Genomic DNA, 27,183 nt, shown 5'->3' with positions numbered 1-27,183 from the left:
AGAAATTGGAAGTTAGATATGAATGGTGAGAATATGAAGAGTATTTTGAGAGAATTGAGGGATATCAACCAACAAGAGGAGAGGAAAGGCAAAAACAAGAAATTAAGAGAACAGGTACAAAACTTGTGGATCAGAATACTAAAAAACAAGGCTGAAATTAGAGCTTTAGAGAGGGAAAATAAGGAGCTGAAGAATACACTGGAGAATGAAAATAAACAGTGAGGATGTCATGAGAGGTAAAGTGCAAGATATGATGAAACAGGAAGCCCATAGCTGCAAGGAAGAGAAAGAAAAACAGAAGACTGATATGAAGCAAATATCAAGACAACAAAAGGAGGAACATGATAAGCAGATTGAAAAAAAAAGTGGTTTGGATAATAGAGGAAAAAAGAGCAAATATTAAGGAATACAAGTGCATAAGAAGATGTGTGTTGTGATATTTGGTGACAAAGAAAAGAAATTTCTCATTAAGGCAATAAGAGAAAGAGAGGAACTTAATAGAGCAAAGGAGATAGTAGCACCAGTAGTGAGTGAGAAACAGGGGGGAATAATGGAGCAAATAAATGAAGTTCAGAGGGTTGGAAACTATGCTGAAAATGGAGTGAGGCCTCTAAAAATTAGATTTAGTTCTCAAATGGCAGCAGAAACTGTAATGGTGGGGACATGGAAACTGTCAAAGACAAAAAACATGAAAAATATATTGGTAAGAAGAGATTTAAATGAGGATGACAGAAATAAATTTAGAGGTGAGAGATGTTAAAGCAAAAATCAAAGAAAATACACAGGATTTGTATGGAAAATTTTGGATTTAAAGATAAAGTGGTGGTTAAAAAATGCCAAGGAAGAGAAGCAACAATAGAGGGAATATAGTATGATTGAGAAGGAATGTATTATACTAAAAGTTGTGTACGCAAATATAGATGGGCTTGTGTCAAGTATATTAGAACTAAGGGATATTCTATGAGATAACAAGCTGGATATTATATATTTAACAAAAAACAAATTAAAAGAGGAAATACAAATAACATGTGAAGAGGAAGGATACAACATTTGGAGGAGAGATAGAAAAGATAAAGGTGGGTGTTAATATTGTAATGCTGTTTTAAGTCACCCCTTCAGCACAGCATCCTCGAAGAGAATGGAGCAGTTTGGTGGTGACTAAAAACAAATTCACAAAATCTTATTAATATGCTTTTTCTTTGATAGTTGATTGTCCATTCATCACATTCAAGTTTTACCTTTAAATTCTAGATTTATTTGTTTTATATTCCATTATGGTCGTTACCTGTTTTATCAACTCACACTGCATTATTTGCATAGGGTTTCGAGATTTGTATATTTATATCTGGTATTTGTTATATATGTTCAAGGTGTGAATAAACCTCATCCAACAGGAACATCAATTCTCTCTTCAACCTTGACAATGTTGGTGATACAACAATGCAGGTTAGACCTGCATTGTTATATGGTGCGGGGATGTGGCCAATAAAGAAAGCACAGGAGAATAAGTTGGAGGTTGCTGAGATGAGAATGTTAAGGTGGATGCTTGGGGTGACAAGGAGGGATAAAGTGAGAAACAATTTTATAAGAGGAACAGCCAAAATAACAGAGGTGATAAAGAAAGTACAAGAAAGGAGAATGCGATGGCTCGGTCACATCAAAAGGTGAGAAGAAGGGTATGTCGGCAGAAGGATACTGGATATGGAAGTGGAGGGAAGAAGACGACGTGGCAGACCAAAGAAAAGGTGGAAGGATCGCATTGGAGAGGACCTGAGGGAGAGAGGATTGGGTGGAGAGGAGGTTGGGGAGAGAGCCTTGTGGAGAAGACTAGTGAGGAACAGCGACCCCATATGAACATGGGAGCAGCTGCAGAAGAAGAAGGATATCTTTGCTGAAGAAGTGGAATATGGTGATGGGATAGCAGAAGTTTTGGGCAATGTAGTTAAATACAGCAAAAGAAGAAGAGAAAGATTATTGTTACATATACATCACGCAAGACAAATGAGCATAATAAGATGCAAGAGGTATGGAAATACTTGGAAAATATGATCAGAAAAACAAATAAGGTGTTGCTTATGGATGACTAATTGCAAGAGGAGGGTGCAGAGTGGAGTGAAGAGATATTGCAATTAGCAATGAAGAATACTTTAGAGTAGTGGGTAGATGAAGATACAAGATGCAGAGGAGAAGAGCAGCCTTCAATGCTTCATCTAGTGTTTACAAGGAAGCTGGAATCCAGGCCAAATAAGAAGTATCTTCCCCCATTAGGAAAAGTGATCATGTTGTAACAGAGGTTAAATTAGAAGGGATAAAAGTAAAGGATTGGAATGAATACAGAAATGGCAAACTAATCTATGCAAAGGCAAATTTTTAAGAACTTAAAAGAATTATGGAAGTATAAAGTGGGTTTTAAGAACTTAAAAGAATTATGGAAGTATAAAGTGGGTTTTAAGAACTTAAAAGAATTATGGAACTATATAGTGGGATAAGTTGTTGGAAGACAAGGATGTGCCGACAAAATATGAAGCACTATCAAATAGGTACAAATTTGTACCAATGGACAAAATGAAAATGAGCAGGCATAGTTGGTATAATACCACATGTACAAAGGCCAAAAAAGGACAAGGAAAAGGCATGGAAGAAGGTGATGAAGCAGTGGAATCAAGGAAATAGAGAATAATATAAAAAAAAAGCAAGAAATTAATATCTTAGGATAAGAAATGAAGAAGAAAGGAACTTTGAAAAGGATATAGTGAACTTGAGCTTTTCTACTGATACAAAAATGATAAAATGAAACAGAGACAATATTGTTAACTTAAAAAGGTGGAAGGACATATGAAAATGATGAGATGAGCAAAATTATGAATGAGAGTTTTAAATCCACATCTAAAAAGGAAGCAGATTTTGTAGCGCCTACAGGTGGAATGTCAAATGAAGGATTACATGAAATTAAGGTGGAAAAAATATGAAATATACAAGCTGTTGAGTGACTTAGAAAAGCAATGGGACCAGATGGTGTGTCAGGGTAAGTATTGAAAGAATGTAGAGACCACCTAGGGGATGCAATCTGGAATGTGATAAATAAATTGTTGAAAGAAGGAAGTGTGCCTAAACAATGGAAAATAGACAATATAATGCCTAACTATATAAGAAATGATAAAATGGAGCCACTAAACTACAGGCCAGTATCATTAACTAGCATCACAGGTAAACTGCGAAATTGTAATAAAAAACAAATGTGTGCAGTATTTGGAATAAAATGAGATAATTACAGATAAACAATTTGGATTCAGATGAAAAAGATCATGTGTTACAAATCTGCTGAGCTTTTATACTAGAATGATAGATATGGTGCAAGAGATGAGTGATGCTGTATATCTGGATATAAAAAAAAAAACATTTGACAAGGTTCCACACATGAGCCTACTGTGGAAACTGGAAAATCTAAGAGGATTAAAGCTGTCCAATCTTGGGACATTTGTGGTCCCCTCCCCAGATTTGGATTCCAAGACTGGTGTAGGAGTTCCCATGATAATTTTGAATTTTGAGTTAAGGGTGTGTGTGTGTGTGTGTGTGTGTGTGTGTGTGTGTGTAATTACCTTATTTGATGGCTCATAAGATGGACCCAGTTTTTTCAGACATTGAAATGAAGAAAAAAAGATAAATGAGCAGATTTAAGCTCTGAATATGAAGTGAAGGATTTCACCTGACATTTGAAGACTTTCACATGCATTTAGATCATTATTAGATCCCAATATTTTGCATTTAAAAACTTTAATATTTGTTAGTAGCCTACGTACCAATCTCATTGTGAGATGTAAACATGTACCTGGCATATGGCATTGGCAGTGACTGAGAGAGACTACAGGGGTAATATAGTTTGTTCATAAGAATGTTAAAAGATAGGTGCAATTTTAATTGTATGAAAGTGTGTCTGACCTCAAAGAGTAACAGCATCACACTGTAAAGAACGCAGTGAAGCTTGCCCGTGTCACCGGGTTCAGTGTGTAACCGACCGCATTGCATGTGTACATGCAATGCATGGTGCATGGTCACTTAAGCAAATTCTTTCTGACTAGTGTCATTCTATGTGAATTATTAGTGAGTATGACCTATTATATATTGTTACCTTGAAAGAAAGAGTTGTTTTGTGATCTAGTACCAATCATCACTTTGTTTACATGTGCGAAGATGTCTGAGGTTTGATTTTAGAGCCTCTGTTGCCATAGACTTACCACTAACCACTACCTCAGTGCTGAACCTTGGCCTCATAGGATGCAAGCTCATTTCCTGAAACTTTTTTGGGGGGAAAAGGTGCGTCTTATGAACCATCAAATATGGTAAGTGCTTGTAGTTTTGTATGAAGGAAGAGAGTTGTCTTTAGAGAGCAGGCTGTGACTGCCCCCTTGTGTTGTGAGACAAAGGGAAACATTCAGTGAGGTCACTGCTGGGTTTAGTAATAAGTTTCCAGCATCCCCTGATCCAATGCTTTAGACCTCACTGGCAGTAATTATCATTTTGGCAGGTGCCTACTGCCCCCTCCTAAATATAGGAGGATATAGCTTGGTTCAGTTGGACAAAGCCTGTGTTAACTTGTGCTTTACATGAAATGAATAGGTCAGACAACTACTTTTACATTTTTTTTTATGTTTATGTACACATATAATTAATTAATTAATTATCAATATAATATAGAACTAAATTTTGATGAGTAAAATAAAAAGGAAAAAAATCCTACAAATGATGACAATAATCAGAGATAATACTTCCAGGTGGAGTAAGGTAACAAGTGGAGTACCAGAAGGATTATGTTTTAGCACTGATTATATTTCAGATTTACATAAATGATATGCAGAAAGGATTAAATAGCTACATTAACATGTTTGCTGATGGCACAAAGTTGCTAAAAGTTATAAAGAGCCAGGAGGATTGTAAGGAGCTACAGAGAGGTTTGGATAAAAATAATGCTAGGAGCCTATAGTGGAAAATTGAATTTAATCCTAAAAAATGCCATGTGATGAAGACAGGAAAAGTACAAGGCAACCGACATGGAACTATAAAAGGGGTGAAGATACGATAATGAAAAGAATTAAAGAAAAGGATTTCGGGGTGATTATTCAGGACACACTATCACCAGAGAAATATATAAGTTGGATTTTTGGCCACAAATGTAAGATGCTAAGTAACATTAGAGTGGCTTTTACCTACATGGAAATGGATATGATGAAAAAAATAATTACAACCATGATATGCAACAAGTTGGAGTACACTGCAGTCATATGGTCTCTACATAGAAAGAAGAATATAAGGAAATTGAAAAGAATACAGACAGCAATGAGGATGGTGCCAGAATTGAAGGAAAAGACTTATGAAGAACGACTGAAAGAAATGAGGTTAATAACAATGGAAAAGAGAAGAGAAAAGGGAAACTTGATAACAATGTACAAAATGATAAACCATATGGAAAAGGTAGACAGACAAGTTTTGGATATGCATATAAATGCAGGAACAAGATGTATGAGGGGACATACAAAAAAAGATGTCTCAGTGACATTAAGAAATATAGTTTCTCATATCGAAATATTGATCTTTGGAATAGTTTAAGTGAGGAGGTGGTTACAGCTGTTCGTGTGAGCAAATTTAAAGAGAAATTGGATAACTGCAGATATGGAGACAGGACAAATGAGCTTTAGCTTGGAACCTGCACAATACAGCTAGGTAAATACAACTAGGTAAATACAGGTGTGGGTCAATTAAGTATGGTATGGGAGTGTACTTGCAATGAAGGAACCTTGTTCCAGACCAAGCTGTACAGTCGATCCCTGTGACATGAAGGTAGGAGTACTTTCTCTTTTTCATCAGGAACCAAGGGGCTAAAAGAGTGCTGTGAATAAGTGTGAATGTCAGTCATGTGCCTTGTCTTGGCTAATCTCCCTTTTATGGGGACAGCCTGAAAAGAAAACCCTGAGAGACCAACATATACACAGACAGCCAGGCAGACACACAGACAGACAGATGTTGTGTGAACTAATTGACAGTTTCAATCACCCTATTGCCTCCAGGCTAACACATAATCACAGAAAGCATCACTAAATATAATTATAAATAGGTAATAACTTATCTGTAAACCACATAGCTGGGACTTATGTGGATGGCCAAGGATGAGTGTGGTCGCTGGTGTTCCAAGCTAGTAGTTTATGTTTTGTAGCTAAGACAGGAGCTTCTTTGAGACATCCAGTTGTTCTGACTTCTAAGTTCTTGTTATCTTAGTGAATATACCTAAAGGAAACTGGTAGAGTAGCAAGAAAGTGTCTTAATAGGACTGTTGTACTTGTGACGGCTAGTGGACAACAATCACCAAGGCAGCCCAACTTGCTGCCTCCTGATCTCCTTGCCACGTCAAAGTAACAAAAGCTATGCATATTTCACACACTTCCACCTTCTATTTTATTTATAGTAGTAATTAATACAGTAACTAAAGCAGAGAACCTCTGTTCTTGAACTTAATTAATTCCTGAATGGCATTCAAGATCTGAAATGTTCAAAAACTTAAATTATTTTCTCCATGGGAATCAATGTAAAACAGGTTCATCTGTTCCGAGACACCAGTCTACAGTGTCTTAGTGGCTTATGGCAGACACGCCCACAGCCAAGATGGCTGCTTCACAAGATGTCCGGCTCACAAAATAATTTATCCAGAAAGGATGTACTGAATGAACACAGTGACACAAAACTAATCAGAAGATACTGTTTTAGACCAGGGGTTCGCAACCTGGGGTACATGTAACCCCAGTGGTATATTTGCACTTTTCAGGGGGTACACTGGATCTCAAAGAATAACCACTACTGTGCAATACATGGTGTTGTAATGTGCAGTCAGATTGCACAATGTTGTGTTTTTCACAATTTCCTCATTTTAGTAAGCAAAACTTTTATCCAAATTATATCAAGAATAGTATGAATACCATTTGATTTTCACTATTATAGAACTAACCATGGTTGCAAACTACTGTGCCTGAAAGGATCATATACAGTAAAATCCCTCTCATCCGGCATTCGAGTGTCCGGCAGCTTCAGGTATCCGGCACATTTTTCCCCAACCCTTAAAATCAATAAAAAATCAATGTGTACTCATAAAATCGATTAAAATTCCCACACGAGGCATACTTTGTCCCCTCGCCACCAGAGCGCACTGCTTCGCGCCACCCGCGGCCCACTGCACTGTGTTTACTCAGTGACTCAGTCCCGCGTGTGCACTGTTTATCGCCTGATGCCTTCATCATGCCTAAAGTTGTAGAAAAGAGGAAGCGTGTTGTGCTTACACTTAAGCAGCTGACTAGATCAGCTGCTGATTAAGATCAGCTGATCTTTGTTATGGTAAGATGCATGAGTGTAGTGGTGATTGTGGACATAATTTCACTTCTATTCAAGTATCCGCCAATATTCAAATATCCGGCATGTCGGCAGTCCCGTTGATGCCAGATAAGACAGATTTTACTGTATGAATAATTATAAGAAAGATATGTATGTGATGGATTAAGATATATTGTAAATTACTTGAGTTTACTTTATTGATGTTGTCACCTTTAAGATTCCCAAATTTCATTATAATATAATATCAAAATATTACAATTCTTTTTTTATTATTGATTTATTTATGGGTACACGGGAACCTATAAAAACATCCAAGGGGTACAGAGGAACAAAAAGGTTGGGAACCCCTGGTTTAGACCAATCTAGTGAGGGAAGCCTTACAGAGTGATAAAGGGAGGAGCAACCAATTTACCACCAAAATGAAGGTGATCATAACACTTAGACATCTTGCTGCTGGAAAAAGCTATTGGAAAAATGCAGCTGTGCAACAATCAAGACAGCCACAGGTGGCGAGGAATTACTCCTGAGCGCCAAAAACTGTTTATTTACATAAAGACTTTTCAACAGGACCACATTTACATTATTTCAAAGATTCAATTACCCTTACACTATGTGTCTCTCCTCCAAATATATAAAAATGAAGTAGATATTTATAGAATCTATAAATTAGTAATAAATGGCAACTTTTGCTATGTCTTTTTATATTTGAAATCAAGTAACTTTGTTTTAGAACCGAATTATGGTATCACGACTGATGCAATAATGAGTTAACAATTTTGTTTGAAAACCGATTTGTTCAAAAAGGGAAGTGTTCAGTAACCGAGGTCCCACTATACTTAGTTTGTACAGGATTAATCATAATTACCCCTTAACACGGCTTTACAATTTATATACAAATCGCAACACAGACCAATAACACACTGATATTGCATGCAATACAAGTGAAAATTTCCACAGATGTTAACCTCTTTGCACCAGACACTTCAAACAACATGTGTGCTTATATACAGGGTCTTGCCCACACATGCCACTTTCAAATGTGTCATCCCAACCTTATACTTTATCTTTATCTGATATAATTTTTGCACCACAAGGAATCATTCGATTGGTCTGTATTATACACTGTTAGATAACTGAATAAACTCTGTATATAACTGTATTGAGCAGTTCTTAATTTGTATCAGCATCATAAATTTTTCAAGAAAGGAATGACTGCTAATCAGACCAATTCTGAGAAGTTGAGGCAAACCATATCTCAATTTTGGCTCAGTTTACATCCCAAGCACTGAACTATACTTCATATGAAAGCTTTGGAACTTTTGAGTATAGTTTGTGTGCCAAAAAAAAAATCATAATATGTACAAAAAGGAAAAAAAATGGGTGAATAAGTACAAAACGTGTCTGTGTGTAAAATTTAGTGAAGATTTCACCATGATTACTTATAGCAGCACTATCTCTTTTATTCATTAATCAGATTTTATAGAGAAATACTTTATAGTTTATAGCAAACTTGAATAAATAAACAGCATATATTATGTAGCTCTACCGAGCGGGTGTGTGTGCGTGTGTGTGCGTGTATACCAATGATATGAAGCAATACTGCTAATACAGTTGGTAAGGTCTTATCAATGGAAATACCAAATGACCCTTTCTCATTGTTTCTTTTATATACAAAAAGGGATAAAATGTCTTAGCGATGTACAGAGAGAGAGAGAGAGAGAGAGAGAGAGAGAGAGAGAGAGAGAGAGAGAGAGAGAGAGAGAGAGAGAGAGAGAGAGAGAGAGAGAGAGAGAGAGAGAGAGAGAGAGAGAGAGAGAGAGACCCAATTTTTATTTTTTCATTTTATTTATTTTTCACTGTCTGCTGTTGCTGCTACTGCTGCTGGAGGAGGAGGAGGGGTAGGAGGCATCTGCTCCTCTGGAGGACTGATTATATTTGAGGGGTTCAAGTCATGAGGGTAGAACATCATGTGTCCCCCTTCACAAAAAAAACATCTACCCATCTCATTTTGTTTAGTTTTACAGCTAATCCAACAATGTGAATGGACTTCACAGGATTAAACAAATAGAAAAAAATAAGCCATATAACTATTGATAGTGAAAAGACTGAATGAAGAAATGGAGCAATGAGGGACACAAGGATGTGTCTCACTACAAACATTGCACTATCGTTCCCAGTCTTTTCACTGATAATAGTTATGTGGCTTACCTTTTTTTATTTGTTTATCATTCTAGTGAAACTCTAACACTTGTACTAAGTAATAGTGGCCTGTATATATTCCAGGCATCACACATCACCTCAGTAGAACACTGTTTAAAACAAACACAGCTATTTAGTTAGCAGGAGGAAGGAGCGGTCACAATAAATAACTCTCATTTATGTCAATATTTCAAACACTGATCCGTTATTCTATGTTTCCAAAAACATATAAGGGGCTAACTAAGTTGCCATGTAGTCATTTTCTCCTGGCTTTCCCCCCACACACCCCCCGACTAAGGAGTGAGCTGCCAGTTTGTGCAAAGTGACGATCACATCGGTGGGAGTTCTAATTATATATGACATTGACTGTAAGTATATATATATATATATATATATATATATATATATATATATATATATATATATATATATATATATATATATATGTATATATATATATATATATGTTACAGTCAATACCTGAATCCAGACAATTTGTAAAGTGACTTATTTTTTCAGGCAATTTGTGAACTGCCTGGTTAGGTTAGGTTAGGTTAGGTTAGGTTAGGTTAGGTTAGGTTAGGTTAGGTTAGGTTAGGTTAACCTAACCTAACCTAACCTAACCTAACCTAACCTAACCTAACCTAACCTAACCAGGCAGTTCACAAATTGCCTGAAAAAATAAGTCACTTTACAAATTGTCTGGATTCAGGTATTGACTGTAACATATATATATATATATATATATATATATATATATATATATATATATATATATATATATATATATATATATATATATATATATATATATATATATGTGTGTGTGTGTGTGTGTGTGTGTGTGTGTGCCATACCTTGCATCAGGATTAATGTTGCAGCACATAAATGCAATCTTGTAGAAAGGCTCAGGACATTCTTTGCAGTACTTAGCCTGAAATACTGACTCATTGAGACCAAAATCCTTGGAGCGAGGCATGTAATCAGGATCTGCTTCAACTCTTCCAATTATCTGTAAATGATATTAATCAAATTATAATTTTCAGTTAAATAGGTAATATCTATCAATAAGTACTCTATCAACTAATCATATTTAATTCAATAATTTATACAGTACTTATTTTTCCACTTTACTAAAGATTTTAATAAATGTAACATGGAAAACTATATGTACCATGTACCACAATGCAGTCATAGTAAAGTGGATAGCCTACACACACACACACACACACACACACACACACACACACACACCAACCAAATGTTTACACCAGACTATCTGGTAAATACACAACACTCCAGGACTACCTGAGGTAGGAGGAAAATACCTTTGTTGTAAACAGAAAAATCACATGCAAGCTATACCATCCTTGCTGCCTCATCTCCAGTAACACAGAGGAACACAATTAATAAAAAATATGAGAACTGGAACCAACATAGCTGAGGGTGAAAAGACATCAAGCAGGTTATTAATAGGCTTTACCAATCAGACACTAAACTAATGGAAATGATCATGTGAAAACAATTTAAAATTATGGAAAAGATATTCAATGGACTTGTACACAAGATATCCCATATAAGTGATGGTAGACTTTAACTGTAGAAAACTGTCCTAGGAGGAGTGGTTCACTAAAGCAAACAAAAAATCTTGGGAGATGATGCTGCTGAAAGTGGCAAGGAAGCGGCAGTAGGCACGTGCCGAAACAATAATTACTCCCAGTGAGGTCTAAAGCACTGGATCAGGGGGTACAGTGAACTTGTCATTAAGCCAGGCTATGACCTCACTGAACGTTTCCCTTTGTGTCTCACAATACAAGGGGGCAGCCACAGCCTGCCTTCTAAAGACAAATCTCTTCCTTCACACAAAACTACAAGCATCTAATTACACACACACCCTTCACTCAAAATTCAAAATCATGGCAACTCCAAGATAAACCTTGGAGTCCCCATCTGGGGAGGGAACCACAAATGTCCCCAGGTCAGACTGCCCTTCTGGTATCAACCCTAAGTGTCTTGACACCCCCCTTCAACTATTTCTTCATTAATTTCTGCAACATTTGCAGTCTTAGATCAAATTTTCAATCTGTAAAACATCACTCCTCCTCTAATAAAACTCATCTTCTTTTCCTCACTGAAACTCAGGTGTCTGAAGCAACTGACAGTAGCCTCTTTTCTGTTCCCTCCTACTTTCTCTATCCTCATTTTCAATCCAAAGCTGGATGATGCATTTATGTTCACAATGACTTAACCTGCTCTTGTGCCCACACTCATGAATCTTCTGAGTTTTCCACCATCTGGCTACAACTACAGAGTCACTCTCAAACTAAATTTGTCTGTGCTGTATACCTCTCACCTAACTCCTCTGACTACTTAACTTCCAAAGTGGAGCACATTCTGACTCTTCCCTTTTGCGGAGATCTCCATTCTTGGAGACTTCAATGTTCACCACCAGCTTTGGTTTTCCTCTCCCTTCACTGACCATCCTGGTGAAGTAGTCTTCAACTCCATGACCTAGAGCAACTGGTGCAACACCCTACTCGTAATCCTCACTGTCTTGGAGATACGCATAACATTCTTGACCTTTTCCTAACCTCTAATCCTTCTGCTTATGCTGTTACCCTCTTTACTCCGTTGGGCTCCTACAATTACATTCTCATGTATCTTGTCCTCTTGCTCCAATCCCTCCTCAGGATTCCCCTAAGCAGAGGTGCCTCTGGCATTTTGCCTCTGCTAGTTGGGGAGACCTGAGGAGGTATTTTGCTGATTTTCCTTGGAATGACTACTGCTTCCATGACAGAGACCTATCTCTGTGTGCCGAGCGCATAACAGAGGTGATAGTGTCTGGCATGGAGGCATACATTCCTCACTCTTTTTCTTGACCTAAACCTTCCAAACCTTGGTTTAACACAGCTTATTCTCATGGTATACATGATAGAGACTTGGCCCACAAAAGGTACTTGAGCCTTCCATCACCAGAATCTCAAGCACTTTATATTTCTACCCAGAACCATGCCAAGTCTGTTCTCCAACTAGTTAAAAACTCCTTCATTAATAGAAACTGTCAAAATCTTTCAAGATCTAACTCCCCTCATGACTTCTAGCATCTAGCCAAAAACATCAACAATAACTTAGCTGCTTCTTCTTTCCCTCCTTTATTTCAACCAGATGGCACCACTGCTATCACATCTATCTCTAAAGCTGAACTCTTCATTCAGACCTTTGCTAAAAACTCTACCTTGGACAATTCAGGACCTGTTCCTCCCTCTCCTCCACCCTCTGACTACTTCATGCTATTTATTAAAAATATTTGCAATGATGTTTTCCATGCCCTCACTGGCCTAAACCCTCGGAAGGCTTGTGGACCTAATGGGGTCCACTCATATTGTTCTCTGAAACTGTGCCTCCGTGCTTGTACCTTGCCTTGTCAAACTATATCAACTTTGTCTGTCAAGATCTACCTTTCCTTCTTGCTGGAAGTTTGGCTACAATCAGCCTGTTCCTAAAAAGGGTGACCATTCTAATCCCTCAAACTACTGTCTTATTGCTTTAATTTCCTGGTGATCTTCTGGCTTTCCTTACTGAGTCTTGGTCATCCTCTTTTGGAGATTTTAGTGAAACTTTTGCTGTTGCCTTAGACATATCAAAAGCTTCTGATAGAATCTGGCACAAAGCTTTGATTTCCAAACTACCCTCCTATGGCTTTTATCCTTCTCTCTGTAACTTCACCTCAAGTTTCCTTTCTGACCGTTCTATTGCTGCTGTGGTAGATGGTCACTGTTCTTCTAAATCTATTAAAAGAGAGAGAGAGAGAGAGAGAGAGAGAGAGAGAGAGAGAGAGAGAGAGAGAGAGAGAGAGAGAGAGAGAGAGAGAGAGAGAGAGAGAGAGAGAGAGAGAGAGAGAGAGAAACAAAACACACACACACACACTTGGTTTTAGATGAGATGGTAGTACTGCACAGCCACAGCACTGCATCACACCAGATGTGAGGACATAACACATGTTCATTTATGGATTTTGGTGAAACTTTCACTGTTGCCTTACACATATCAAAACCTTTTAATAGAGTCTGACACAAAGCTGTGATTTCAGAACTACTCTCCTACAGCTTCTGTCCATCTCTCTCTGCAACTTCATCTTAAGTTTCTTCTCTGACTGTTATATTGCTGCTATGATAGATGGTTACTGTTCTTCTCTTAATCTTATTAATTAAGAGAGGTGTTCCTCTGGGTTCTGTCCTGTCACCCACTCTCTTCCTATTACTCATCAATGATCCTCTAAACTTCTTGTCCTATCCACTCTTGTGCTGATGATACAATCCTGGATTTTTCCACGTCTTTTTGTAGAGGTTCACCCCTTCAGGAAGTAAACTAATCACACCAGGAAGCCACAGAATGCCTGACTTCTGAGCTCTCTAAAATTTTTGACCAGGGTAGAGCAAATCTAGTAATGTTCAATGTCTCAAAAACTTAATTCCTCCATCTATCAACTCAACACAACCTTCCAGATATCTATCTCCTCTTCTTCAATGACACTCAATTGTCCACCTCTTCTACACTGAACATTCTTTACTTATAATCTAAACTGGAAACTTCACATCTCATCTCTAGCTAAAGTAGCTTCTATGAAGTAAGGCGTTCTTTGTCGTCTCTGAAAATTTTTCTCGCCTCATCCCCCACCCCAGCTGCTAACTCTGTACAGGAGCCTTATCTGTTCATGTATGGAGTTTGCTTCATGTATATGGGGGATTCCACTTACACCACTATTTTGGAGAGGGTGAAATCAAAAGAGTCTTATCAACTCCTCTCCTCCAACTGACTGTCTTCAGCATCTTTCTCATTGCCACAATGTTGCAGCTCTTGCTATCTTCTACTGGTATTTTCACACTACCTGCTCCTCTTGATATCGCTAACTGCATGCCTCCCCTCCTCCTACAGCCTTGCTGTATAAGACTTTTTTCTTTCTCTCATCCTTATTCTGTCCACCTCTCTAATGCAAGAGTTAACCGGTAGTCTCAATCATTCATCCCTTCCTCTGCTTATGTATTTCCTCCTTCCTGTAACTTGATCTCTTTCAAGAGGGAGATTTGAAGACACTTATCCTTTTTTTTCATTATTATTCTATCTGGCATCTCAATGGAAACTTGCATTAAGTGTGCCTTTCTTTTTATTAAAATTTTCTGTTATTCTTGGCCAGTGACCCTCTTACATAACACACACACACACACACACACACACACACACACACACACACACTACATTTTTTTTCATAACTTTATCACAAAACATCTTTGTAAAATAGGGATGCATCTTATGCAGAAGTGTGTCTAATATGCCAGCAAATATGGTAGAACACTTCTTGACAACTCTTTGCCATCAAAATCAGGCTCATAACTCTTATCTATCACACTCTCATCACTGTTTTCAGATGTATCATATAGATGTTTATATTGGTTTATGATATCTGAGTCTTACATGCCATTAATACTTAAACATTACATTGACATGAAATTTGCAAATAAATTTGGCACAATTTCTGGACGAGCACAGCAAATGTGAATACTCTCTAACAGGGGCAAGAGTAAACTGAGTGGTGACATGCAGAAATGTGACAGTTGACAGATGTTCAACTTGCTTGGTGATGTTGACAAATTTTCATAATGAGTTCTGTATTTTATCTGAGCTCAACCCTTTCCCAGCACTATGAAACAACAGTTTGTTTATCATGCATGCCACTTTCATTAATGGTGGGATGTACTTTCTCTATTATAACTTTCAGTCCAAAGCTGGTTGTTGTATCTTTATGCTCAACAACTTAACTTGATCTCATGCTCATCCTACCTGTATTCCTGACCGTCTTGGAGATGTGCATAACATTCTTACCCTTTTCCTAGTATTTAATCCCTCTATTTATTGTCACTCTGTCTTCTCCACTAAGCTCCTCCAATCTTTCACTGCATTATTTCTTTTCCATTTTCACTGTCATAGGCCTGAGGCCTCCTTTTACAAAAAAGAAAAAAAATTCTTTTGGATAATTCAAAATGGAGGTGTCTCTTCATTAACCATGAGGACCAAAAGAGAAATAAAGGCATGATTCCCATTATAGGGTCAGTCACATTCCACTCTTGCTACAATTATAGTTCAGTCAAATATCATTACATGTAATTCATTGGAAGCATTCACACCAAAAGTAAGAGTCAAGGAATGCTTTGCTCTCACTCCGTTCACAATCCACCTCACCAGGAATTTTTGGCTCTATAAACTACATAAACATAATACACAACAAGCATGTACTTGTATTTGTATTAAGACTTCTGTAAAAATAAATAAATATATATGTAATCTGACCAGAATGAGGGCAGAGGTAATAGTCATTTTGTACACCACTGTACAGGTCTGCTTCATTCTATGTAAGGAGAGAACTGCTGCTCAAGTTTCATGTAAGATGGGTTGCACAGAAAGAAATCAGTAAGTGAATAACATAAAGTAAGTAAAAAGGTAAGCAATAATAATTATGACAACAACAACAACAACAACAACAACAACAACAACAACAACAACAATAATAATAATAATAATAATAATAATAATAATAATAATAATAATAATAATAATAATAATGATTATAATGATAATGAAAACATAACAATAAATATAATCTATCTATTTACATACTATGCCAGCAATCTCACACAGGGTGGCCCACACAAGGCAACACATATTTGCACACACATTATTTGCACTCTGGGCCCTGTTGGCCCCTGGTGGAAAGGGACAGTCTCGTGGCCCACCATACAACACCCCATGAGCCCCAGCACAGCACAGCTGGCTACACACATCCATAGTGAGGCCTGACAGCATACACTGATTTAATCCCTGCCCCTTCATAATAAGACTGTTCCCTATCCTGCACACCCTGAGGTCACAGCAGATGCAGGATGCTTCTTATGAAGTACCCTGAACTCTCACTGGGTCCATACACCAATAAGCCCCATCAAGGGTGCCCACACCCTCTCCCAGGGGTCAATGAGACTGTCAATTTCATGCACTCACCACAGCCGCTCTCCATTCACCTCTATCATGCACAATCACTCTTGTTTGTTACACAGTCATTCCTCTCTAATTCAGTGCTTCCTTCACCCAGTTTATCCATTCCGGACATGCCCTTCCACTTAAACTTCCACCATACACATATGAACACATTATTCTCTTTACTAGTTTACTATCCTCCATTCTTCTCCCCATGACCAAACTATCTTAAAACATGCTCATCTAATAATAATAATAATAATAATAATAATAATAATAATAATAATAATAATAAAATAAAAAGCCATAGTGCAGCCTTCACCACCTGTGTGATGGCTGCTTCTGATCTTCTTATCTTCCTTCAAGTCTTAAAATTGCTGAGCCCCTCTCAAACAAATGCCATCACAACACTCTTTTCTTTATTATTAAACTTGCCAGGACCCATTATAATGTAAGGAGAAATATAAATGTGAGCGATGAAATGAGAAGGTTGCGACAAGGGGAAAATGGGCAGGCAAGCACAGGAGAAAAATCTACCCCAACTATGCCTGAAAGTTAATCTCAAAGTATTAATGGTTCAAAAACTGAGGATAGCATCTTCAGGGCATGTGAGTTACCATGCATGACAATTTACCATTTTTTTTATACCTCCCATCGAGGTATCAAAACAAGCTTTCATGTTTACACTCCATCAATTTTTTTTTTTGCAGCCACTGTAAAACTACATTCAAGATATAAAATATGCAAAAAGATATTGTCTTGAGACTTAGGTCTCATCCCTAAGCTGTCCCATATACAAATAAAATATTCTGAAAACTGGAAAAATCCAAAAACCACAACACTATCAGTCTCAGGAATTTTAAGTAAGGGATTCTCAACTTGTACCTGTAAAAGTGGTGTTCCTCAAGGATCTGTCTTGTCAATCACTCTCTTCCTATTATTCATCAATGATCTTAACCAAAATCATTGTCCAGTCTATTCCTACACTGATGACAGCAATTTGTATTTTTCCACATTTTTTCCTATATGTCTAACCCTTCATGAACTAAGCAATCATCTCCTAACAAGCTCATATACTCCCTCCACCATACTGTTTATATATATATATATATATATATATATATATATATATATATATATATATATATATATATATATATATATATATATATATATATATATATATATATATATACACTGGAAACATGACTGGTGCTGGAACAGATATATCTCTGCAAAACTCCATTCTGCAGAGAGATACACATTATACTCCATCAGCCATGACTATGGTTTGCATGTCAGACTCCATCATACCACAACAGCAGTTCCCCATCAAAATTGGTGCTCATTTTATGATTGAAAGTATGTTTTGTTTGAGACTAGAAACCACTCATCAAACTTTATAACTTGCTTGTTGTTTTCATCCTCTTGAATACTTAGCCAATCAAATCCCATCTTATATAATGATATCTTCACAGGATCAGTTGGGCACCACAATATTCTGAAGTGCTCTCTCTCTCTCTCTCTCTCTCTCTCTCTCTCTCTCTCTCTCTCTCTCTCTCTCTCTCTCTCTCTCTCTCTCTCTCTCTCTCTCTCTCTATCTCTCTCTCTCTCTCTCTCTCTCTCAGAAGACAAAACTAATGATCAGGAGCCCCATGTATGATTCACAAGACAGTGGTGAAATTAAGCCCCCCCCCAAAAAAAAAACACACACACACACACACACACACACACACACACACACGATCAAGGAAAAAGTGCACCATTGAAAATTAAACTAAAATCCCAAACAGCAGCTGAAGAAACATTGGCATATGTGTGGAAGCTAGCCAAAAGTAACGAGTTTAAACAAGTCTGGATTGGAAGAGAAATGAATGAGGAAGAAAGGAAGAAACTTAATGAATTGAGAAGTGAAGCAAAAGAAAGAACAAACAGAGAACACAAGAGGAAAGGGAACTTTTTTCTGGAGAGTAATGGACCTAAGATTGAAGAAGTGGTACATACGAAGAGAGAAGGGTGTAGAGGCACAGCTGTAAGAGAGGGAGGGACATGGACAGTGGCATACACTAATGTGGATGGTTTAGTTTCAGTGATGGATGAAGTGAATGAATTTATAAAAGCAAATGAACCAGACACCATGGCAATGGTAGAAACTTAACTAAGAGATTCAGAGACACCAAATTTAGGAAGGGAAAGTACAATATGTGGATAAGAAACAGATGTGGAAAAGGAGGAGGTGGAGTGATGATGCTTGTTGAAAAGGGTATCAGGGTAGAGTGTGAAAAAGGCAGAAGGATTGGTGGAAGGCTTAAATGGAAGAAGAGGAAGACGATATGTCACAGTGGTGTATGTCCCACCAAAAAACAAAGACCTGGAATAAACAAGAGCATGAAAAGTTGCTGAGTGAGACAAAAGAATGGCTTGTAAAGAAAATTAAAGAAAACAACAAAATTGTTATAATGGGAGATTTTAATTGTAAAGAGATAAATTGGGAGGAGTGGAACACAAGAGGAGGAGAAGACTCATGGGGAGATAAGGTTTTGAAACTGGTAATGAACAATATTATGACACAGTGGGTTGAGGAAAACACTAGATACAGAGGAGGAGAGGAGCCATCAAGACTTGATTTGGTATTATCAAAAGAAGCAGATATTATAGAAGACATGAACTCTAATTGTCCACTAGGAAAAAGCAACCATGTCATGATAAGGTTTTGTATTAAAGAAAAAAAGAGAGGAAAGTAGATATGAAAATTATAAAAGTGAAAGATTTAATTATGGTAAGTCAAATTTTGAACAAATGACGAGATACTTTGGTGAAGTGGACTGGAGTACACTTATCACAGCAAGTAATGTGCAAAAGAAGTGGGAAGCTTTCATCATTATTTATGAAGAGGGAGTGAAAAGATATGTACCAAAAGTAGAGACAAAGAGAAGATATAACAATGACTGGTATAACAGAAGATGTGAAATAACTAGGGAGGAGAGGGAAACAGCATGGAATAGATGGCAGAGGAAAAATACGCAGTAGCTATGGAAAAACTACACAACTACAAGAAATGAATATGTAAGGATTATTAGAGAAGAAAGGAAAAATTATGAGAAAGATGTTTATGGACAAATGTAAAGAGGAACCAAAACTATTCTTAAGATATGTGAACAGCAAAATGAAAAATAGAGAAGGAATAAGCAGATTGAAGGTGAATGGTCAAATGTGTGAGGATCTGGCTGAAATGGCAGAGATAATGAACAGGAGTTTTCAATCAGTATTCACAAAAGAGAGAACATTTGTGTGGCAGAGTGAGATGAGTGAGGAAGTGGGTCTGGGGGAAATCCAAGTGACTGAAGAGGATGTCCAGAAACAGATGGAGGGACTAGACGTTAGGAAGGCCCCTGGACCTGATGGAGTGTCAGCATGGATACTGAAAGAGTGCAATCAGCAGTTGACATGGATAATACATAATATTATTGAGAGCTCCCTAATTGAAAGTAGAGTCCCAATTGAATGGAAGAGAGCCAACATAGTGCTAATCTACAAAGGAGGTAGTAAAAAGGAGCCCTTAAACTATAGACCTGTGTCTCTAACAAGTGTGGTGTGCAAAATGTGTGAAAGATTGGTGAAGGATAAATGGATGCAGTACCTAGAAGGAAATGAAGTGATTATAAAGCGACAATTTGGATTTAGGAGAGGGAGATCGTGTGTTACAAACTTACTGAGTTTTTATTCTAGAGTGGTGGATATAATGCAAGAAAGAGATGGATGGGCTGATTGTGTTTATTTAGACCTGAAGAAGGCCTTTGATAAAGTGCCACACAGAAAATTGTTGTGGAAGTTGAAGCATAATAGTGTGCTAAGGGGGGGCCTGCTGAGATGGATGGAGAATTTCTTGACAAACAGAGAAATGAGAATGGTGGTAAAAGATAAAAAATCATCATGGAGGGAAGTCATAACTGGAGTACCCCAAGGCTCAGTACTTGCACCAATCATGTTTGCAGTCTATATAAATGATATGAACAGCTTTATGAGCTATATGAACCTTTTTGCAGATAATGCAAAGTTGCTGAAGAAAGTTGAGAGTGCAGAGGACTGTGGAATGTTACAAGAAGACCTGAACAAGATATCAGAGTGGAGTTATAGATGGAAAATGGAATTTAATTTAAAGAAGTGTAAAGTAATAGAATTTGGAAAAAGTACAAGAAGAGTAAAAGGAAATTATATGTTGAATGGTGTAAGATTGAGTGGAGCAGAAGAAGAAAAGGATCTCGGTGTTACAGTGACTGGAAACCTGACCCCAGAGAGACACATTAGCAAAATTACAGGAGAAACCTATAACTTGTTGAGAAGAATAAGGCAGGCCTTTGCATATATGAATGAAGAGATGGTCAGGAAGATGATCATGGCACTGATAAGACCTAGACTAGAATATGCAGCAGTAGTGTGGTCGCCATACAAGAAGGATATAAGGAAGTTGGAGAGAGTTCAGAGAGCAGCTACGAAGATAGTACCAAGTATCAGGGACTTGTCATATGAACAGAGACTGGCAAGGATACATCTACCAACGTTGGAAAAGAGGAGAGAAAGGGGAGACTTAATTGCGATATATAAAGCATGAGGGAGTAGAGGAGGTGGACCAGAGCGACTTAATGGTCTGGGATACACAGGACATTAGAGGACATGGAAAGAGGCTGAAGAGGAGTGCTTGTAGAAAAGACGTCAAAAAGTATAGTTTCCCATATAGAAGTATTGATGTATGGAACAGTCTGGATGAGGAGATAGTAAATGCAGAAAGTATACAAGGATTCAAGGCTAAGATGAGACAGCACAAGCATAGCTCTTTTCCCATAAAGCACAACTAGGTAAATACAACTAGGTAAGGTAAATACACACACACAGTCTTTTTGCTGACAATCCAAAACTTATGAGAAGAGTGAGGGAAATTGAAGACTGTTAAGAATTACAAAGACATATAGACAAGGTGTGGGAATGGAGCAACAGATGGCAAATGGAATTTAACTCTGGTAGGTGTAAAACATTCGCGATCTAAGATCTAATTTTCAATCTGTAGAACACCACCTCTCCTCTTCTAAACCTCATCTTCTTTTCCTCACTGAAACTCAGGTGTCTGAGGCAACTGACAGTAGCCCCTTTTCTGTTCCCTCCTACTTTCTCTATCCTCATTTTCGATCCAAAGCTGGATGCTGCGTTTATGTGTGCAATGACTTAACCTGCTCTCGTGCCCACGCTCTTGAATCTTCCGAGTTTTCCACCATCTGACTACGACTACAGAGTCATTCTCATACTAAATTTATCTGTACTGTATACCTCTCTCCTAACTCCTCTGACTATAAGAAATTCTTTGACTACTTAACTTCCAAAGTGGAGCACATTCTGACCCTCTTCCCTTTTGCAGAGATCTCCATTCTTGGAGACTTCAATGTTCACCACCAGCTTTGGCTTTCCTCTCCCTTCACTGACCATCCTGGTGAACTAGCCTACAACTTTGCTATCCTCCATGACCTAGAGCAATTGGTGCAACACCCTACTCGTATTCCTGACCATCTTGGAGATACGCCCAACATTCTTGACCTTTTCCTGACCTCTAATCCTTCTGCTTATGCTGTCACCCTTTCTTCTCCGTTGGGCTCCTCCGATCACAATCTCATATCTTTATCTTGTCCTATCACTCCAATCCCTCCTCAGGATCCCCCTAAGCAAAGGTGCCTCTGGCGTTTTGCCTCTGTTAGTTGGGGGGACCTGAGGAGGTATTTTGCTGATTTTCCTTGGAATGACTACTGCTTCCGTGTCAGAGATCCGTCTTTGTGTGCTGAGCGCATAACAGAGGTGATAGTGTCTGGCATGGAGGCGTACATTCCTCACTCTTTTTCTCGTCCTAAACCTTCTAAACCTTAGTTTAACACAGCTTGTTCTTGTGCTATACATGATAGAGAGGTGGCCCACAAAAGGTACTTAAGCCTTCCATCACCAGAATCTCATGCACTTTATATTTCTGCCCGGAACCATGCCAAGTCTGTTCTCCAACTAGCCAAAAACTCCTTCATTAACAGAAAATGTCAAAACCTTTCAAGATCTAACTCCCCTCGTGATTTCTGGCATCTAGCCAAAAATATCTCCAATAACTTTGCTTCTTCTTCTTTCCCTCCTCTACTTCAACCAGATGGCACCACTGCTATCACATCTATTTCTAAAGCTGAACTCTTTGCTCAAACCTTTGCTAAAAACTCTACCTTGGACAATTCTGGGCTTGTTCCTCCCTCTCCTCCACCCTCTGACTACTTCATGCCACATATTAAAATTCTTCGTGATGATGTTTTCCATGCCCTCGCTGGCCTAAACCATCGGAAGGCTTATGGACCTGATGGGGTCCCTCCTATTGTTCTCCGAAACTGTGCCTCCGTGCTTGCACCTTGCCTAGTCAAACTCTTTCAGCTCTGTCTGTCAACATCTACCTTTCCTTCTTGCTGGAAGTTTGCCTACATTCAACCTGTTCCTAAAAAGGGTGACCGCTCTAATCCCTCAAACTACCGTCCTATTGCTTTAATTTCCTGCTTATCTAAAGTTTTTGAATCTATCCTCAACAGGAAGATTCTTAAACATCTATCACTTCACAACCTTCTATCTGATCGCCAGTATGGGTTCCGTCAAGGCCGCTCTACTGGTGATCTTCTGGCTTTCCTTACTGAGTCTTGGTCATCCTCTTTTAGAGACTTTGGTGAAACTTTTGCTGCTGCCTTGGACATATCAAAAGCCTTTGATAGAGTCTGGCACAAAGCTTTGATTTCCAAACTACCCTCCTACGGTTTCTATCCTTCTCTCTGTAACTTCATCTCAAGTTTCCTTTCTGACAGTTCTATTGCTGCTGTGGTAGACGGTCACTTTTCTTCACCTAAATCTATTAACAGTGGTGTTCCTCAGGGTTCTGTCCTGTCACCCACTCTCTTCTTATTATTCATTAATGATCTTCTAAACGAAACTTCTTGTCCTATCCACTCCTACACTGATGATACCACCCTGCACTTTTCCACGTCTTTTCATAGACGTCCAACCCTTCAGGAGGTAAACATATCACGCAGGGAAGTCACAGAATGCCTGACTTCTGATCTTTCTAAAATTTCTGATTGGGGCAGAGCAAACTTGGTATTGTTCAATGCCTCAAAAACTCAATTCCTCCATCTATCAACTCGACACAACCTTCCAGACAACTATCCCCTCTTCTTCAATGACACCTAACTGTCCCCCTCTTCTACACTGAACATCCTCGGTCTGTCCTTTACTTATAATCTGAACTGGAAACTTCACATCTCATCTCTAGCTAAAACAGCTTCTATGAAGTTAGATGTTCTGAGACGTCTCTGCCAGTTTTTCTCACCCCCCCAGCTGCTAACTCTGTACAAGGGCCTTATCCGTCCATGTATGGAGTATGCTTCACATGTCTGGGAGGGTTCCACTCATACTGCTCTTCTAGACAGGGTGGAATCAAAAGCTTTTCGTCTCATCAACTCCTCTCCTCTAACTGACTGTCTTCAGCCCCTCTCTCACCGCCGCAATGTTGCATATCTAGCTGTCTTCTACCGCTATTTTCATGCCAACTGCTCTTCTGATCTTGCTAACTGCATGCCTCCCCTCCTTCCGCGGCCTCGCTGCACAAGACTTTCTTCTTTCTCTCATCCCTATTCTGTCCACCTCTCTAACGCAAGAGTTAACCAGTATTCTCAATCATTCATCCCTTTCTCTGGTAAACTCTGGAACTCCCTGCCTGTTTCTGTATTTCCACCTTCCTATGACTTGAATTCCTTCAAGAGGGAGGTTTCAAGATATTTATCCACCAATTTTTGACCACTGATTTGACCCTTTTATGGGACTGGCATTTCAGTGGGCATTTTTTTTTTATTAGATTTTTGTTGCCCTTGGCCAGTATCCTTCCTACATAAAAAAAAAAAAAGATGGAATTTGGAAAAACAAACAGAAGGTGTAGGTATAAGATGGGGAATGAAATAATAAATAAGACAACAAGAGAAAAAGATCTGGGAGTGATTTTCTCAGAATTTATCACCAGAAAAACATGTTAACAATATAACAGGTGAAACTCTCAGCCTACTAAGAAATATAAGAGTTGCCTTTGCTTATCTGGATGTTGAAATGATGAGAAAAATAATCTCCAAAATGATACATCTGAGATTAGAATACACAGCAGTAATTTGGTCACCACATGAAAAAAAGGACATAAAAAAGTTGGAAGGAATACAGAGAGCAGCAACAAAGATGATAACAGAACTGCAAGATTTGTCATATGAGGAGCAACTAGCTAGAGTGCAACTCCCAACCTTGGAAAAGAGACGAGAGAGATGACTTGATTGCATTGTACAGATTGCTGAGTGGGATGGAAAAAATAGATAGGGAACATCTCTTTATAATGAATGAAAGAGAAACAAGAGGACATGGAAGAAAACTAAAAAGTAACCACCTGCAGAAGGGACATAAAGAAATTTAGCTTCCCTCATAGAAGCATAGAGGCATGGAGTGGACTGGAAGGGGAAGTGGTGTGTGCTACAAATATTCATGGCTAAGAAAAAGTTGGATAAAAACAGTTATGAAGACAGGACAGTACGAGCTTAGCTCCTCTCGCGTATGTCACAACTAGGTAAAATACAACTAAGTAAATACACACACACAAACAGTAGTGAAATTAACCCCCAAAAAAATCCACACACACACACACACACACAGTGAAATTTACCCCCAAAAAAATACACACACACACACACACACACACACACACAAGGATTGCAGATACATGTAGAATTATCTAAATAAAACATACAGATGTCAAGTCATTTATCCAGAAAGCTTGGAATCAAAGGGGATCCATTCTTTTTTCCTTCTTTTACTGAACAAGGTCAAATATAAATGGAGCATACAAACTAACCGATGAAAATAAAGAACAAAACTGTATTTTTGATAAGATACAAATCAATAAACTTCTAAAACATATTTACTGAGCTGAGGAGTAAAGCCCAAGATGAAGGCAATAAAGTAAAAAATAAGATTTACCATCATTATTGCTGTCCAAAAACCTCAGGTACAGCATCCCAAAACTTGGATGCAATCTAAAGTGCATATTTAACATTACAACTTATTAAATAAGAGCACAATTACATGTGATTCAGGAATCAAAAGTCAACTCAAGGAATGTTTTGCTTTGGTAGATAAAAGGCTGAGACAAAGGCAAGAAGACAAACTGGTGACAGGCCAAAGGCAGGCTCCTAGATGGGCAGCATTTGTAAATAAAGGCAAGGGGAATCCCCACTATCTTCCTCATTAATAAATAGCACTCAGAATAGGACAGCACTACAATTGTAACATTAGAGGGCATGAAGAGCATCATCACTTCAAGCTTCAAGCTCAAAATTCACTCTCAAAAAGTTTTGGTCAGCAAGGCGGCTGTCAGTTATCAATAATAGCTAACTGGAAACACACACACACACACACACACACACACACACACACACACACACACACACACACATACACACACACACACACCTCCTCTCTTTTTACATGTTCACCAAGCCTCATTGATATTTAATTTTGTTTAGTAGGGGATAAGGGTTTCCTGAAGTGCACTTATGACAACCATTAAATACAATTAATAAAGTTAATTGGATGAAGAACTCATGGTTGTCTCATGGACCACCACTACTATCATCTCTCTCCCATCACCAAGGCCTATATTCTACAAACCATCACAGCTAAGTCCGTCACTCATAGCGAAACAAAATGGCGCATTTCAGACATAACTCTTTCATAAACTCATATTCAGTCATAAAGTGCTATGACTGTCTTAGCGTTACTTATGACCATCAGAAGTCTGTCAACATCGTGACAACATACCTGTACATACCATAACACAATCCCCAGTTGTTTTTTGTTATGAATATAACAATAAATACTAGTAACTTTAAGTAAATAATGTCTTTCTTTTAGGCAATAAACCATTATTATGAATAATTGCCAAGAACAGTATGATCAGTTTTCCTAAACAAACAAACCTTGCCTTGCGTGGCCTGTATGTGTTGGGCTGTTGGCCATAATCTTCTCCTATAAAATATGTTTCTTTTGATTAGATACACTGTCTAACTTCTCCAAAACTAATAATATGAAGTCAAAATTTAAATCCAAGAAAATAATGTCAAAAACCTATTTTATTCTATAAATTTAAAGTTTACAAATTATGAGCATGCATTCTAGTAACAGACAGTGACTGAGATATGACCAACAACTTCTGACTGGTCATAAATTCTGTTAGCTATGGTTGACCATAAGCACTGTAAATTATTGGCCCAGGAGACCAGTAGTAGTGATGGTCACACACACACACACTTGCTTATTCATTTGACTTTACTAAAAGCACTTAATAGTCAAAATGTTTTCAATAAAGTAAATTGAATATATAAGAATTTGTTAGCACATGTGTACCAGCAACACCACCACCACCATCACTGCCAAAAGAGCAGCAATGTCAGCAACCCCACACACTCACAATTATTTTCAGAAAATTTTTCACAC

At 38.0% G+C, this 27,183-nt stretch overlaps 1 protein-coding gene across 4 annotated transcripts in view; it reads right to left on the bottom strand.

Moving 5' to 3' along the window:
• LOC135114293 (LIM domain kinase 1-like) overlaps positions 1–27,183 on the bottom strand; it is a 267,522-nt gene that overhangs the window by 71,824 nt on the left and 168,515 nt on the right. For all 4 annotated transcript variants that reach the window (XM_064030183.1, XM_064030184.1, XM_064030185.1 and 1 more), the window contains one exon: positions 10,431–10,585. In XM_064030183.1, coding sequence (XP_063886253.1) covers positions 10,431–10,585 — 155 coding nt within the window. The remainder of the gene's footprint in view (positions 1–10,430; positions 10,586–27,183) is intronic.

Source organism: Scylla paramamosain, chromosome 27 (assembly GCF_035594125.1).
Source record: "Scylla paramamosain isolate STU-SP2022 chromosome 27, ASM3559412v1, whole genome shotgun sequence".
Lineage (NCBI taxonomy): Eukaryota > Metazoa > Arthropoda > Malacostraca > Decapoda > Portunidae > Scylla > Scylla paramamosain.
Note: the sequence above shows the minus strand (reverse complement) of the source record. Positions and strands in the feature narration are given on the sequence as shown.